This window comes from Pungitius pungitius, chromosome 12 (assembly GCF_949316345.1).
Source record: "Pungitius pungitius chromosome 12, fPunPun2.1, whole genome shotgun sequence".
NCBI lineage: Eukaryota > Metazoa > Chordata > Actinopteri > Perciformes > Gasterosteidae > Pungitius > Pungitius pungitius.
In genome coordinates, this window is record NC_084911.1 from 15,682,156 (window position 1) to 15,699,601 (window position 17,446).

General features: G+C 42.0%; 1 protein-coding gene across 1 annotated transcript; it reads right to left on the minus strand.

Annotated features, from left to right (window-relative positions):
- Positions 1 to 9,643: 9,643 nt before the first annotated feature.
- LOC119220265 (pyruvate dehydrogenase (acetyl-transferring) kinase isozyme 2, mitochondrial-like) lies at positions 9,644 to 16,495 on the minus strand. The gene is made up of 11 exons (XM_037476144.2): positions 16,255 to 16,495; positions 15,659 to 15,800; positions 14,504 to 14,575; positions 14,149 to 14,336; positions 13,927 to 14,016; positions 13,047 to 13,124; positions 12,892 to 12,968; positions 12,446 to 12,544; positions 11,104 to 11,214; positions 10,892 to 11,005; positions 9,644 to 10,677 (listed from the first exon to the last, which is right to left on the minus strand). The coding sequence occupies exons 1-11, from the start codon at positions 16,382 to 16,384 to the stop codon at positions 10,534 to 10,536; spliced, it is 1,245 nt and encodes a 414-aa protein (XP_037332041.2). The 5' UTR covers positions 16,385 to 16,495; the 3' UTR covers positions 9,644 to 10,533.
- Between the last annotated feature and the right edge of the window lie 951 nt (positions 16,496 to 17,446).

Below are 17,446 nucleotides of genomic sequence, written 5' to 3' on the forward strand. Positions count from 1 at the left end.
GAATCTTGTGTGAGAATTAATTGTTATTTTTCATACTGTATTATTGATGCAATTTGCTCTATGCTAATAGCAATTTGGTTTATGAAACTACTTGGGCCAACCACAAAATATTTTTGAAACCTAGGCAATGGATGGAAAACTAATCAGGCCTTGCAGGCACAGGCGAAGAGTCCCAAGCTTAAAGGGCCCCTGGCCACAAACCATTTCTTCTTTCGATAAAAGGATACAACACAAAGAATCTCTCTGTTTGAGTGGTTTTACAGATACTGACCAGGGGCCTTTGTCGTCCATCCATGTGTGTAGATTTGCTACTGTGTGGAATATTGTGACATACAGCAGGGTTATAACAAGCACTTAACCAAATTCATTTCCTTTATGACTTGTTCCCCTATTCAATCTCTGATGCTATCAATGACAGAATCAAATATCTGACATGCAGACATACCATGACTTTCCTGTCTTTCACAAAAGTCATCAGCCACAGAAGTTCTGCTACTTCACGCTTTTAAATAAGGGCTATTGAGTTCAAATAGTCTACTCTTGCACGCTCACAAAATGTGTTTATGTACCATGATCAATCATCGTCAAACAGCTGGGATTCTGCAAGACAGAACTTAACAGCCTCATTCTTTGGATTGAAATGTGTTCTTGGAATTGGCAGTTCATGCAAGATGTGTGTTAAAAACATTCTTTATCTTTAATTATGTTCAAACTACTTCCAAGCACAACAGAAAAGTTCCCTTTCAGCACTTGAAGAATTGTGGATTTGGACAGTGCTAAGCACTCAAGGACTACTTTACCTCAGTGTTTTAAGGATTGATAAACATTATAAATTCAATCTAATCTAAACTTAACCCAATAACTTGATGACAGCAACAACAACAAAAAACTCAATCCCCGTCTGGTTCCAAATTTGGTTTTATTTATGTATTGTTTGGTACCCATACTGTTAAAAACCGCTGTATGTCATCAGACTCCACAGTAGAAAAAAACCATTGTGAGTACTTTTACATTAGATACTATCTATGTATGATTCTAGACAAATTACATGAGGCCAACATTTAAAAAAAACTAGGCCTATCTCAGGAATACACAGTATCTGAAATCAAGAGGTAAGATGTTGAGATGTCATGATATTGCAGTATGTAAGTTTCAGATATTAGTTTCAAATGGACATTATAATCCTTTTAATGGATGGATGGAGTATATCTTTCTGTTGTTTTGGTCTCTACCTTGTCCAACTGTCCTTCCACACTGCACGTGGTGTTATTGCTTCCAGGGTGTTCTTGTTTTTATGGTGTGGTACTGCATCTGACCGAAATAAGTTGTTTCATGTCATTTGTCCTCTTAAAGGTTCATAGTACACATTCCGAAATGTCAATTATAACAATGACCTCGCATGCACCGTAGTGTGGGTGTACCAAGGTGAAAGAAACTTCCTTCAGTCTCTTGCAATGCTTTAGTGTTGCCGTCAGCATTTGTTTTACATGTCATTTATTTTGCCCTGTCTGTTTTGGAAAACCTGTATTTATGAAGACCTATGGTGTTGAAGATTAAGCACGAAGTTAACATAGTGACACCCTTTGCACGCTGTTGGAGAAGACCAGCTTGTGTGTCTCAGATGGGGTTTGGGGGTTGTAGTAAGGATCACAGAGAAGGCAGACTTTCAACCTGGTCTGCAGAATGAGTCCCTACGAGAGGACTTCTTTCGTGGCCCTCACTGTACATGTCAAATGTAGAAGTTTCTGAGCAATAAAGCTGTCCTTAGTTGGACCAACAATGTCTATACACAACACTGCCATCAAAATTGCCCATACATGTTTTTGTTGCTAAGTGGCAGTATTAAAAAGATGCTACATGAATGTATTGATTGTCCACAAAGTTTGAAGTTACGTGAGGCAGATTGAGAGAGAAACGTTGACAGTTGAAGCTGAGGCCAAGGTAGTGCGACTCTTAGCCCTGAGCGTGGCCAATGGGAATACCATTCCCATAGAGCAAAATAATATGTTATTAGTGCTATTAGAGCCTTGCTTCTGGCTGAACTCATGGGTTTGTAACAGCAGTCATTCCCCAACAATCTGGTGTAATGTAAGGGTAATGAAACTAATTCCATTCAGTCTGATTGGCTAAGAGCTACCGGAAAACCTCATCTTCCAACTAGAAACTCTCCTGAGTCTTTGTTTCTTTGATTTATTCTCATTGAAAGGTTGAAAAATCCACAATCCTCTGATGCACTGCATAAAAGACCTTTGTTTCCCAGTATAATAGCACTTTGTGCTCCAATGTTTTGTTTAAGATGCTTCAATGGTTCTTGGGAAAAGGGTACATTGGATCCTCCCCTCACCCTCCATACATTTCATTTATGGAGGGTTCCATTTAAGTTTCAAAATTCATGTTGCGGCAGAAACCAACCTAAATTATTCATAAAAGAGACTTGCATGGCAGTAGGAGTAGAAGAAAGGAGGAGAAGAAGAAAAAGTGATGCCTGTGCAGTTCTAGACAGTCAAAAAGAAACCTTGATTATTCTGCTGCAGTGTGGTGGGGACAGAGCAATAAAGGGTAAGGTCCTTTTTTTAAGGTTTCACTTCCATGTGCGAATCCAAGAATGTGTGTGTTTGTCCAAACAAATGACTCGTGTGCAAGAAAGGACACACACTGTTCAAACTGAGCTAAGCCACATCCCTGTGAGAAGACTGACATCTGAGCTGACCAATAGTGCAACGCTACTTGAAACCCAAATGACGAGCAAACATATCAGGGCCAGATGCATTGGAGTGTCTCCCTAACCCCAATCCCCCCCCCCCCCCCCCCCCGGCCACCTTCATTCACTGCTGATTGGTGGGTGTTGCATTAAAAAAGGGTGTTTTCTCTTTGAGAGCAGACGAGAATGTGTCTGGTGTGACATCAGTGACGTGGGTGTGTTTAGAGAAAAACATGTGAAGGCGTGCAGAGCAGCGGTTCACTCCTCTTTTGATTTAGCATTTCCAAAATAGGATATCGTTTTTTTTAATAAGCATTTATATTTTTCAGAATTTATTGAAAGAGTTGGGGTCTAAAACTTCAATCTGTGTTTCTTGCAACCTCTCCTCTCATGCTCCTCTCTCTCTCTTTCTCTCTGTCTTCCCCTCCTCTTCCTCTTTCCCTCAGCTATTTTGAGGAAGCAGCTTCTTTTTGCATCCCTTGTTCTTGTGCTTTAATATCCTATTTTTATTTGGGGAGATGAATTCTTAATGCATGACTTGGGGAAAACTTTAAAGTGATGACGTAACCTAATTGCGAAAGGCCATTTGAAGGGAAGTCTCTCCTCTGTGGGGGGGGGGGGGGTGGGGGGGAGAGTAAAGGTTCCTGTGGTTTCCCTCTTCCTTTCTCTGTCAGTTTAGAAGATGCAGTGACATACGCTCATTCTCTTCTTGCAGCAGACTGTCATGTGATCACTTTCGGGAGGCCAGCAGACTCAGTTTCATGAGTCCAGTCATGGTTTTCCCAAAGCTTCCCAGACGTTGGTGCTTTGTTTGGGTAAGCACTCACTCGCTGTTTCAGAACATATTCTATGCATATTTTTGGATCATCTTTATTTTTTTAACTGTTTGGTAGCTAATGAACATGAAAAAATCACTTTCAGATCAGATAAATCAGTCATCTGCACTCATTACAGATCTTTTGTTCAAATCTTGTGTTCATTTTGCTGTGCCATTTTTTCCTTTTTTTTATTAATTAGAAAAACACAGTCTATTTTGGGCTATTTGGACAGTGCTTACACAGACACGCTGGGTTCATTCACTGTTGATCAATCGATTAGTTGATGGTCCCATAGCAGGGATAAACATTCGGTGTGTGTCTACTGGAAAAAAGCAGAGAAAGAAAGAAGGTTGACGGAGACAAAAGAGACAAGAGGCTTCCCTCCATTACCGAGTGGGGTTTATGCTATAAATACTGATGGGGGTTATCATTTTAGTCACTATGCTGGAGAGAGAAAAATAAAATCAAAATAATAAAGAACTGTATAAAATATATTTCAACGGAATGTTTATTATTTACCTTTTCTATTTTTGAAACATGTAAAGAACAAAAAAGGTGAAACTGTAAAAATCCAACAGCATTTGTGAAAAAGAGACATAGAAAACAGTTCTGTTGTTAAAATGTATGAAGGTTTGACTGTGAATGCTGATTTACCTGAGCAACTCTTCTCCTTTACTGATAGGATAAATAAAAAACAAATGAAATCACAAAACTACTGGAAAAAAGCAAACAAATTCAGTTTGAAGAGAAAACATAGAAAACTTAATAAAAACATTAAAAGCTTATGCCAAAACTTTACATTTGTGTCCTGTGCCTTTTTTGTGTTCACCACACAATGTTACACTTTATACATTATGAGGGAACGTACTTTTACTACACCATTTACATTAAATGCTATTTTACAATTCAAAAGGGAAATGTAGTACTTTTTGCTACATTAAATCTTTTTGATAACTGATGAACTGAAGAAATGCTGGCTATATGCAAAACAGGGAGCGTTTTAGTGTACAGTAAAGAAAAACCAACAGGATAAAACATATATAGTGGTATAGTATAGTATAGTATAGTAGTATATATATAGTATTTTGTGTTGGCCGGTCACTGATATTTTGTGTGATTGAATGAACAACCCAGAACTTGTTGGCCCTGCTCTGCACACAGACTTCTCTAAACCAGATTCAAGGCTCCAGGCTGTCGGGGGAGTAGCAGATCGGTACAGCACGCTAGTTGACAAACTAAATGACACAAATCCCACATGGAGGGCAATGTAGACAGTACTTGTCAACGTGGAGAACATTCCACAAATGAATAACTAACGTTCCTGCCATAAAACAAGTTCACATGAAGCTTTGAAGGGTTTGGAGTTTGCTTTGTGTTAGCTGTAAAGTTTACATACACGGACTGCTTAGCGAGTCACTAAATGTTTGGTATCCTTCAATCCCAAAGCACTGAGTGCTTGTGAGCAGGGCTGGACTGGTAATCTGGCACACCGTATGGAGTATGTATGGATTATGTATGGATTTTTTTGTCCAGCAAAACATTTTTTGCTATGCCTCTGAACATCAGCATGTTCCTATAATATGATGGTTGCCTTCAGATTTAGCCACCTGCCGTTCATAGGAAAGGAAGGTGGCGATATATCATGTGACCTGCTGTTCATATTATAGGAAGGTGGCGACAGATCTTGCAACATGCCGATCGGATGATGGGAACATGGCGATCCTCAAGAAAGTAACAAAAAACATTTAGCCATGGTCATGAAGATACTCATTTAACGTTACATGGACTTTAAATGTCGCTAAATACCCAACTGAGATCGGCTTGTGCCGTTCTGGAAAAGGATCCGACCACCGACCACTGGAGGAACTGACCACCGACCATCGGCACCTGCCCTTCTGAAAAAGGAACCTTCCACCGACCACTTTCCTCACTCGGCGCTACTGCCCCAATGAATACACTCCTCCGAAAAGAAGGTGGCTAGGTCAGGTCATAGCTGCCTCATTCTCCTCCCAAGCAAGAGGTGTAGCAACACTCCCACCCATCTGTTCCAATACGAGTCCTCAACACTATACAAGAGTGTTGTATGGTGTTGTAAGAGTGCAGGCACATTTGTTATTGTACAGGGTACTTTATTAAACCAAGATCTAAACTTGGTATGTATATTTACGGCCCTAACAATGATGATACATAGTTTTATAATAACCTGTTCCTACCTTTATCAACATTGCATTTGTATGGCAGGATATTTTAACTGTACTCTTAATCCGACACTAGATAAATGATCAGGTGTAGACGCCTCACATGGGAGGAAGATAATACAACACTTTATGTGCGAGTTAAACCTTCTGGAGACATAAGAACCCTTGCAGACAGGAATACTCATGCCACTCTGCTACATATAACTCCTACTCCCGCATAGACTACTTACTAATTTCTAAGTCGATGATACCTAATGTGAATGACTCATTGTATAAAAGTATTGTCATCTCAGATCATGCTCTACTACTCATCATTTACACGGTTAAAGCAGCCGATACGGGTCCCAGTATATGGCGACTTAGTCCACGTTGGCTACATGACAGAGTTTTTCAAATTTGTCAGAACCCATATTGATGTCTATTTCGAAGCCAATACTACCCAAACATCAGCGTCTACTAGATTGGCATTCAAGGCCTATATTCGGGGCCAAATGATCATACAAGCAGCATATCCAATAAACAGCACCTAAAACTGTTGGAGCTAGAAAAAGATATCAAAGAACTTGAGACAGAAATCAACCTCAATGAGACAAATGAGACTAGACAGAGACTGGCCGGTCCTCCAGCGCAGTATAACGAATTATCCACAAATAAAGCATTATAGAGCGTAATGAAACGAAAACAGACGTACTACGACCAAGGAGAAGGGCAGGGAAACTTTCTTTAAAATCAATGCAGAATGTAAGATCAATAATGGAAATTGACTCTGAGAAAAGAAATTAATAACCCACAAGAAATAAACAACACTTTTCAGATATTTTAATTCTAAATTGTACGCATCAGAAAGTTCAGCCAGAGCTCACGCACAACTTCCTAAATCAATTAGAAATACCGTGAGGCCGCAAAACATGAACTTAACTCCCCAATTGTACCCGCTGAGTTGTCAGAGGCCATAGACAGTATGAAAGGAGGAAAAGCCCCAGGGCCCGACAACATTCCTATTGAAATTCACAAAAGATAAGAATATGCTACTGGTCCCTTTACAATTTTTTTTTGAAGAATCACTTGGAAATGATGAGCTGCCCCCATCTCTGCACTTACAGATTTGATATTAAAACCAGGTAAGCTTTGGAGTAAGCGACTTCTTTCTTACCTGGATAAAACTCCTCTATTATAACTCAAGTGCTTCAGTAATGACCAACAATATGGTATAAAAAAAACTTCACTTATTTGGGGGAACAGAAACCTCATGCCGGGTACTAAAGACCCGGTATTGGAAAGATTTCCGATTTGGATGATTGTGAAACCCATAATCTTTTAAGTTTCAATGAAATCAAGCAAAAGTTATAGTCACACAGCATTTTTTAAATATCTTTAGACATCTTTTGTTGTTGTAACACTCTTGTTGTCCACAAGAGGCTGACAATCACCTCTACACCATGCTGTCAAAGACACCGATTATTGTCCATATGACATATGTATCCAGAGCCCAAATCCTGTTAAAATCCTGCCAAATTAAAGCTTTAGAGATAAATATGGCAACATGTGGCCCTACAGGCTTTTCCACTCAAATTTGAACTGAACATGGCGATTTTTGGCTTTGTGACCTTGCCAGATTACTGAAAAGGAAGAACAAATTATGTTTGAAAGCTAGTAATCAAGTGTAACCCATTGTGAGGCACAGGACTAACTCAAAGGGTCGACTAAAGATATTGTATATATTGTTTATATATTGTATTGTATTTGTCCCGGAGTAACTGTAAGTAGGATCCATCATTGTCATTTACCCATTTAAGTAAATTGAGACCTATATTCCCCTTTTAGTGGACAGACAGAGCTAATCGCTCTGGTTCTTTATGGGATTCAGGTCCTAATCCTGCGTATTGTGTTATAAATATGCACAATGACGGCCCTCTGATTGGAAGCCATCTCATGTATTGCAGTTTACTCTAACTATTAGCTGAGCCCCCCCATCCACCACCATTTTGTCAGTGGAACAAATATCTATAAATACAACAATATCTTTAACAGTAGACCATCCATTTTTATTTCAATATCCACTAGCATCACCCTGTGTGACTCCCCGTAATGCTGTGGATTCCCTCCGTTTCCAAGTCCGAGTCTCCCACTGACCCAGACACTCAACTCCAAGGACATTGTGCAGTGGCTTCTCACCATGGAAACATATACATACATGTTTTTAATGCTTATCTTAAGTTTATATTGTACATTTTTTTCTTGTATATTTTTATCTTATTTTTTGCATCCTATAATATTCTATTTTATGCTCATATTATTATATTTCACCGATCACCAAGACAGATTCCTGTGTGTGTAACATAGGTGGCAATAAATGGCTTCTGATTCTGATTCTGAAAACATCTCTTACAAACAAATAGATATCAATATCTCTGCGAATCAGAACAAAGGTAGTTTGTAAACTCGCCCACAAGGGGGCGCTGCTTAATCAATAATCCCATGACTGAACACATCACCTCTTCATGGATTCATTTCAGACCACTCATTATAATACCTATTTTTCTCAACAATTAAAATATAATATTTCATACATATCCACATATATATTCAATATATATATTGAATATATATTTGTAACCGGATTTATTGTTTAAAACACAGCATCACATCATATATTACATTTACTCAACCATGACTCTGATTGTCACATCAGATCAATGTTTACGGTACACACATAAGCTTTTTAAAAATGTCATCGCAATGAGTAATGATTTCTCTGGGGACTAACACTTTCACACATGATTATTTTTTGGGGTTCCTGTTGTACAAACAATACATCAAGCCTAAGACTGTATTGGGATCCCAGTTCGAAGCTACCAAAAACAGTATCTTTTGAATAGCCATGCCAGATATCCCTGAGGGTTTAATTCAATGATATTTGACTTAATTTTCAAAACAGAAGCAGCTCGAGCCTCTGATATTGGGCCCAGTGATCATAGGTCTCAGAGGGGCTCCAGGACCCCAGAACAACAATACGGTTAGTATAAGATATAATGCATGTGCCAGATGTCACGTACCAACAATAATACAGACCAGGGTAACCTGGACCATTGCTGTAAATAGGACAACATTGGGTTGTTAATGCATTACACAACCTGTTCAGACTACCCTGCCCTGAACCAGATGTTGTGTGTACGTGTGAGTGTCGAGTGAACTGTATCAGACTTTAGAGATTATGCACAGGCAAGACCCTCTGTCCTGAACCCCTCACATTGGCACAGGAAAAGGTCCCCCCAAAAGTGTAAAGACCCTTCTTCGGGGGGAAAGGGGAGTAGCTGCTTGGGGAAGACCATTATATTGTAAAGCTAGTGTTATCCTGTGCCCCTGCTCCTTGTAGTCCGTATGAAGATTGAGACTCCAAATTTGAACCTATAGGTTTTTTCTCCCACTACTATGACATCACAAACAGGATGCTAACACGGTAGAAATTAACCATCACACTATCGACACCAAAACCAAATCTGTACTAGACTTGAACTAGAAAATGTCTATTTCTGCTGGAATTTTAGCACCCGTGGCTTTTGGAGTCCATTTGATGAACATGCGGTTGTGTTAGTTGGAAGTAGCAGCTCGGGGTGAACCCAACAGAAGCACACAAACACACCTACGTGCGGACCAAAGTCCCTGGACTGACCCGTGTCCTGTTGTAAGCTATGCCAGGTCAAACAAAGAAATACATGCACACACATCATTCTACACACATTCTGACAGGTCCCAGACTTCAGAGGTCAGGTTCAATAGTTGATGGTCTGTGAGACACACAAACACACACACACACACACACACACAGACAGTGTATACGAGCAGCACAAACTGCTGCCACAGACCCTGAATCACAGAACAATGAGTACAGCGGATAAATTACTTTCAGTATCATTTATTTAAAAAAATAATAGAAGGTCTTTATTATGAACTGTTCACTTCAAATATACAATAGAATATATACACTTAGTGAGTTTGACACAAACATACAAGTTATTATCAATAGACAGCTACTCATTATCATCAAAGCCCATTAATTGATAACCATCACTGTCTACAGCAGAGCAGTTTACACCGTGACATTGCTGCAGTACCTGCATCCAACCCCATGTTCCTCAATCAATGACTGTGCAGGGATTCAGCCCAAGTCTTCCTTTGTCCAATCGTACAAGACAAGCAACGGTACAACAAAACCAGTTTCACTGATTGAACACACGTCACTGACCGAGCTTAGATATCTGACAAGGTATCGCAACATCAGGCACACAAGAACGAACCAAAAACACAGAGATGTGCTTCTTAGTTAATATGCACTGGCACAAAACTGTTTTAAACCTAAAGACCTCATTGGCTGGGAAGCAGCATAGAAATAACGTCAGTTTGAGGAATCAGCTAAACAAGTCACTAGTGTTTGGGTGAGATGCTTGTACAATGCCAATATTGGTTGGGTAATGTCCACAATGGGCTATTTTCTTCAAATTCTTCAATACTACCATGAGCTCGCAATTAACCTCTTCACCTCACTCCGTCTTTGACTATCTACTACCTTAAATATCAGCATGGTTCTGCTCTTTCTCTATCCAAACCACACACGTAAACACACGAGGAGGGAGGGACAGGAAGAAGACTTGGAATACAAAAGGTTCCCAGACCATCAGGGCGCAGATGCTCTTTCCTCCTATTGGATCTCCTCGGCCATTTTTAATCGGGCCGGGGTAACAGCTCTGGTCCCACAAATCCCGTTCTGTCAACGGATGTTTTCTTGTGGTCTGCGGCAAAAGCTGTCATCACCAAATCACTTGGAGGCGCGGGAAACGGCGAGGTCTCGTGGCTCCTTGGAGGGAACGCACCAATCATCCGCATCCAAACTCAACTTGTAGTGACGCAGTGCAGTCTTGTTGAAAACTGGCAACCTCTCCACCGAGTCGGTCGACAAAGCCTGGAGACGGACACAGAAAGCAGATGGTCGATGCAGAGATGGGTACCACAACCTTATTTGTTAAATGAATCAAGAAATGTCCTCAGAGAAACAAGTCCTGAAACCAAAACCAGTCTGTTACAGTAAAGACTTCAGTACATTATGAAATAAGAGATGCACAACGAGTGGGCCCCCACATGTCTGTGCTTTAATATGTGTGTAAATAATAAGTTACCTTCAGGTGGATGACCGCGTCAGTGCCGTGCCCCTCCATGGAGTAAAGCTGCAAGTCTCCCTGGAAGTAACGAGTGTAGAGGCGAGAGATGGGCAGACCATATCCAAACCCCGCCTGCACACACATACACACACACACACAAGTGGACATGTTAGCTCTTCATGTGTATTAGTATTGCAGTGGCTGTGTATGTGTGTGTGCAAGCTGCTCACCAGTGGGGCGCGGTGCTTATCTTCTATGGAAGGTCTGGGAGCCGTGGAATACATGTAGCTGAACAGACGCTCCGTCTTCCTGAAGGGTACACCGCCTCCTCTGTCACTTATCTGGAGAGGCAGAGAGATCACAGAGACGCTGAGCACAGAGGGGCCTTCTCAGCACACAGTAGGTCTATGCTATATCTGGAAGGTCTTCACTGGTCTTTCCATCAGTCAGACTATATCCTACACTTAACGGATATGGACATGTGTGGTGTCGATGAACGCATTTGTGCTGTCCTCGCCCTCTGCAGTAAAATGAATGGTTCATATACTTGTTTTACACTGGTGGGCATCCAAGTTTGGAGAGAAAAAGTTTTCAAAGCATCAAACAGAGCAGGATGACCTGGTGTGTCTGTGTATAAGTCAACCTTGAACAACCCCATTAAGTTTTTCAACGGTAGGCAATTAGGTATCAAACAATAGTGACAGTTAATCCTGTCTAAATATGGATGGATGATGTGCCAGGGGCCAATGGTGTCAATAAATAGACGTGGTATCTGAACGGATGATGATTCCTTGCTGATAATGAGGGTTAATGTGTGTAATTAAGCAGCTGAACAGAGATCAGTCAGGGTAACAAGAATATTGGGGCACAGGTTAAAAAAACGCTTTCATTCATTGTGCGCTTTCTTTCCACTGTCCTTTCAACAATCACATAATCACCATATGAATTGTTACGTCCCTGACCATTGTTGTTTTCCGTGTTTCGCAGACAGCCCAGCAGAAGGCTTAATTGATGGGGCCTCCCGATTGCGTCCAAGAGGGAACCACCAGGATGCATTGTGCCCTGTTGCTGGAGGCCTGTTTGTTTGAACTTTGTTGCTTTGCAACGAGTTTTGGGGGATTTGGTTTAGGAATAATAAATTCTTGATTATGGTTTGCCGTATCCGCTGTGGTCTGCTACTTTCCTTATTTCCCTCGCGTTTGTTTACGTTGCCTGTACCTAACAATTGGGCTCGTCCGTTTCCAACTCCTATTAACAACTTGGGAGTTAATAGGATCACACTTCTCCGTCTGCTTTTTTTTTACTTCCCTGTGTTGTTTTTTTTTACTGTGAGCTTCACAGTGAGTGGAGACTGCTGGTAAGTTTTGGTTTAAACTACATAGGGTATTCAAGTAACACTTTCCCTTTTCTTTTAACCTGTAATGTTCAAGAAAGCTTAGTAAATGTACTATGTAAGCTTTCTGGGATTTTATGAATGGAATCTGCTTGCCTTATTTTCAGTAGGGCTTAAGAACAGCACAATAGTGTGATTAAAGGAAATGATTCAAGACTTATAGTATCTCGTTTGCTCACCTTGATCGTCAGGTCCTCTCCACCAAGAGCGACCATGACTTTGATGGGTGGGAGGGACCTGCTTGCCTCGTGGTTCTCAATGGTTGCCCTCATGGCATTCTACAGAGAGGAAAGAGTGCAGCTTATCAGCTGATTGGACCAAGCTGTTTAAACGTTTCATTTGCACGCAAATCTATAGTGTTAAAGGAAGTTCATTCAAAAACCCAACTGGGCCACCTGCTTGGGTCAGTGAATATTGGAATACTTCTCAATTAAGTAACCATGGTGCATTATTTAGATCACTAACAAAAACGTGTCTTTTGAACATTCTAATAACTGACAATGACTCTTAGTTTAGAGTTCAAAAAGGTATAGCAGGGACTGCTACACCTACTGCAATACTAACAATCCACTCTCTTACTACAGTTTTATAATGTATATTGTGCAGCTGCAGTACTATTTGTTACCTTGAAGAGTTCAAAGAGCATGTGGTACAGGTGAGATGGGACGTATGAGATATGAATGGGCTCTTTGTTGTTGTTGGCTATGGGAGGAAAACAACCATCAAACACACATATTAGCAGAGGATGAAAAACTCAGTGTGTGTTTTGGCGCGTCTCACCATTCATCTGCCTGAGCTCCAGCTCTGGTGATCCCAGGTAATACTGCTCACACAGCATCTTAGCACTCGCATAGGCATCTTGAGAGTGACAGGAAGAAAAACTAAGTTACCTCCATTCATTGCACCCCCATCGGCTGACACAGAGCAAAGGCAGGGGTCACCCAGGTCAGATTGCGACACTATTACAGGGCTAACATACAAAGACAGACAACCATTCACATCTAAGGGAAATTCAGAGTGATCAATCAACCTAAGGCTGTCTTTGTAGTGTGGTAGAAAGCTAGATAACCTGGAGAGGGGAGATCATGCTAATTCCACACAGAAGGCCCATATACCCTTGGCTAGGGATACATTTCTGAAAGCACAATATGTTATTAAAAGTCAGTTGTAAAAGCATTGCTTACCCGAATACAATACAATTGAATCGTTATATAATACTAGTGAATTCTTTTTAAATCACTATTTTGTTGGACCCCTATAGTAGGCTAAGGCGTTCCTCTTGCATAACAGCTATAGTAGGGGCGGGCTCAGGTTTACAGTTATGGCTGGCTCAAGTATGTACTTTGTGCTTTGTCACCCTTCAGGTTTTCGTCTGTCAGGGTGACATAGGGACAGCGGTTGGGCCTGTAGCCGGGGCCCACTTGACACCCACTACAACTCAGTCCTATTTCTTTGAAATATTACTGTCGCTATTTATCTCTTTCCCTCCCCCTCTCTCTTTCTGTGGTCGCCCAGGGCTTACGGGCGACCACCTCGACTAGAGCCTGGTTCGGCCAAAGGTGTTCAACCGATGGAGATTGTTTTCCTCCCATCCTGGGGGGAATGTAAATCTGTAAAACAACCTGTGCCCTGCTGTCAACAATCTCCTTCTTCCTCTTACCTTGCGCAACTTCAGTCACGTCACATATGGAGTCAATACAGCCAATGGTGTTGGGGTGGGCGGGGTTTGTGTTGCCTTTGAAGACAAGAGCTGCAAAGGAGTCGAGAAAGAAGACATAGTTATAATTCAAGTAGACAGTTATTACTCTGGTAACAACAGGTTGACATATAGTGAACTTCACATAAATGTGTGTTTAGTGTGTTAGTGTGTGTGGCAGCTCACTGTGCTGGTTGATGAGCATGCGGATGGAGATGCGGCTGGTGTAGAAACGGTCTAGGAAGTACTGGATGTTGTGGTCGGTGACGGCGTCCTGCTGGTCGAAAGCGTCTTTGTACTCGATGATCCCCTGAGCCATGGTGGGGACTACATCGTTGTGCCGGTTTCTGACGGACTCCAAGACGTCCACGAACCTGCGGTTTGTGGCCAATGGAAAGAGGAGGGAAGGAATGAGGAGGAGGAGGAGGAGGATGTGGACAAGACAGAGGGAGAAGAAGATGGTAGAGTTTAGGTTCAAGGAAAAAAGTTGAGAGTGAAATGTCATCCTGTCCAGTTTGGCTGATGGCTCTGCTGCACTCACATTTCAAGGACTTTGTGGTCATCGGGGCTCTTGTCCAGGAACTCCAAGATCTCCATCAGGCTTTGAATGTACCTGACGGAACACAAACACCAGCAGAGCGTCACAGGCTGTCCAGCAGCTGCTGTCCCAGGAGACAGCAATAGACACACATGTGATCGCAATAAGAGAGAGGAGTCAGAGACAGAGCGGATGTAAACGCCACCACCCATCTCTGACCCAAACGTGTGTGTGTGTGTCTGTTGACGGGATTCAAAGAAAATAACTCCAACGTGACTTTGGTTTCCTAAGACGTTTTTACGTTGTTATGTTTGCCATATCTCTCACACTCCCTCAAACGGCAACATAGCCAGCCAACAACAATGAGGTCAAAGGTCGGACCATATAACCAGATATTTCTGATACATATTATCAGGTCAAATGTCTCCATGCTTCATTTAAGAAACTGGAATACAATCTTTCGTCATCTTTCATACTCAATATTTTCTTATGGATTAAAACGCTTAAAAGTGTGACTCACTGTTTATAACTTGAAAGTGAGCCAACAGATTGGAACATGCTGTTCCTCTCTGCAACAACAAGTTGTACAGTAGAAGAGGAAGAAAGGCGGGGGCTAGAGGGGGGGGAACTGGGACAAAGTTCAGCACCACCCCCTCCTCTCACTGCTCTGCAATGCAACTTATGATCATATCATGGCCCGCTGTTGTTTGGGAAAGGGTTAACCACGTCACAGCTCTTAAACGAGGACCTATTCCATGCAAGAAAAAAAACTGTTTTGATAGTCTGAAGAGTCAGAGGACAGTCTGTGCCTGGAGGGAAAGGTCATCCAAAGGTGGAATGTCACGTGCACTCTTGTTAGCTGTACATTCACTACAATATATTTCGGGGAAAAGAAACCTCAGTGAATATCATTTTTAGTTAAAGAGGATGTTGTGTATTCATTAAATATCATTATTATTTATAAAAAATATACATTTATTTGCATGTGTTTTTGTTTACATAATGAATACAGAATGCACACTGCATTCTGTATAAACAGTGGCAATCCCTTACCTTTAGCATAAGTACATTCCGTCAAATGTTATGTCATATATAAAGGTATATAGCTTCGTGGTCAGTAAACACATGAGTGAGGGGGGGGGGGGATCCAGGACTCACCAGCTGTGCAGCAGTTGGACAGAGGGCGTGGCCAGAAGCCGCTGCGGCAGCACGCTGATTTCCTTAACGATGTTGGCCAGGCGCACGGGGAGCTCCTGGCGCAGGAACGCGAACGACGTGCGCTCACAGGCGTTGGTGGAACCTGGAGCGGAAGGGTAGTCTTAACCTTCTAACACATACATGGTTTTCTTTAAGTGACTTATATATTTTATAAGTACTTTTCGCTCAATATATTTCATATCTGGGCCGAAGGCATTGAGTTGTCGAAAGCTCTACAAAGTCCACCGAAGTCAAGGGTGAACTAGTTATTTATAGAACTGATCTCGAGGAAGATGTAGTGGATTAAAAAACTTTGGTACTGTATAAAATAGATGAAAGGAGCCCCCCTATGTTTTTCCATAGCCTCACAACAGCTCTACCTTCACAATAATGGAAAAGTCAGAAATGGACAGTATTTTGGTCCTTGCTGTCATTCTAACACACTTTCTCGTGTTCATTACTGAATAATAATAATAACTAGAATGGCTGGACCAAGAGCAGCAGCAATGTCCCCACACAACTGTTGCTGGGTACCATCAAGGCACAAAAACACTCACCAAAATCCATAAACTGCTTCATGGAAACAGGAGAGGGGGAGAACCTGGAGAAGTGGTCGATGTAATTAGGCAGGTTGGCCCGAACCGCCGTCTTCACCACAGAGCCGACGAACCGAACTTTACTCGTCATCCTCAAAGTGGCCAGAGAACTTCTTGGAGAGAAGATAAACAGTCCTTGAGTGACAGCTGAGGGGCGACGGAGGATGCTTGACAGTCTGCAGCAGGACGCCCGGAACCCTTCGTTAATAGAAAGACTCAAGCCAATGGGAGAGCTCGGGGGAGGCAGCCAGCGAATCAGAATCCGCGATGGGTCCTCCCACTTGTACTCTGAATGTGGTAAACAAGAGTCGTTTCTTCCGATGGAAAAGTTCAACTGTTGTGTCCTCGTGCTCTGATCCTGTTCACCTAACACCATCAGCTGCACTGCAACGCCGCACCTGTTTATACGGAGGTGGAATCTAAGTGTCTCGTTTTAGTCATTGTTTCAATATCATGGTTAGATGTCACGGCATGCTTGTTGTTGTGAAAAACATCTCACAAAGTAGTAATATTTTCTTTTTATTAAAATAAACAAATCACAAATGGAATCATGTTTGAATGGAGAAATAGAGTAATAGAGTAATGAGGTGTAACAGAATATGTCAATAATGTGTGAAAATAAATTGTATTTCTTATCTTGGTGCTTGAAGGATCAGTCATTCAGGAGTGGGGACAAAGACTTGTACACAGAGTCAAAATCCAGCAACAGCTGCACCTCCAGTCACCAGTCTGTCAAGCTCCTGAAGTTTGCGGATGACACCACCCTCATTGGATTGATCTCTGGTGGGGATGAGTGCGCCTACAGGTGGGAGTCTAACCATCTGGTGACGTGGTGCAGCCAGAACAACCTGGAGCTCAATTTCCTGAAGACAGTGGAGATGGTCGTGGACTTTAGGAAGTACGCACCCCCACCTTCCCCCCTCACCCTTTGTGACTCCCCTGTCACCAATGTGGATTCCTTCCGTTTCCTGGGCTCCATCATCACCCAGGACCGCAAGTGGGAGCTGAACATCAGCTCCATCACCAAAAAGGCTCAGCAGAGGCAGCTGAAGAAATTCAACCTCCCAAAGACGATGATGGTGCACTTCTACACCGCCATCATTGAGTCCATCCTCTGCTCCTCCATCACCATGTGGTACGCTGCAGCCACAGC

Bases quoted from the DNA above. Each gene is read 5' to 3' on its own strand.
- LOC119220265 (XM_037476144.2), bottom strand. From the start codon at position 16,384: ATGACGAGTAAAGTTCGGTTCGTCGGCTCTGTGGTGAAGACGGCGGTT. The intron at 14,576-15,658 runs GTGAGTCCTGGA...GTGTTCCGTCAG, and splicing joins GTCCAACTGCTGCACAGCTG to GTACATTCAAAGCCTGATGG. The intron at 10,678-10,891 runs GTAACTTATTAT...GTCCGTCTCCAG, and splicing joins ACGCGGTCATCCACCTGAAG to GCTTTGTCGACCGACTCGGT.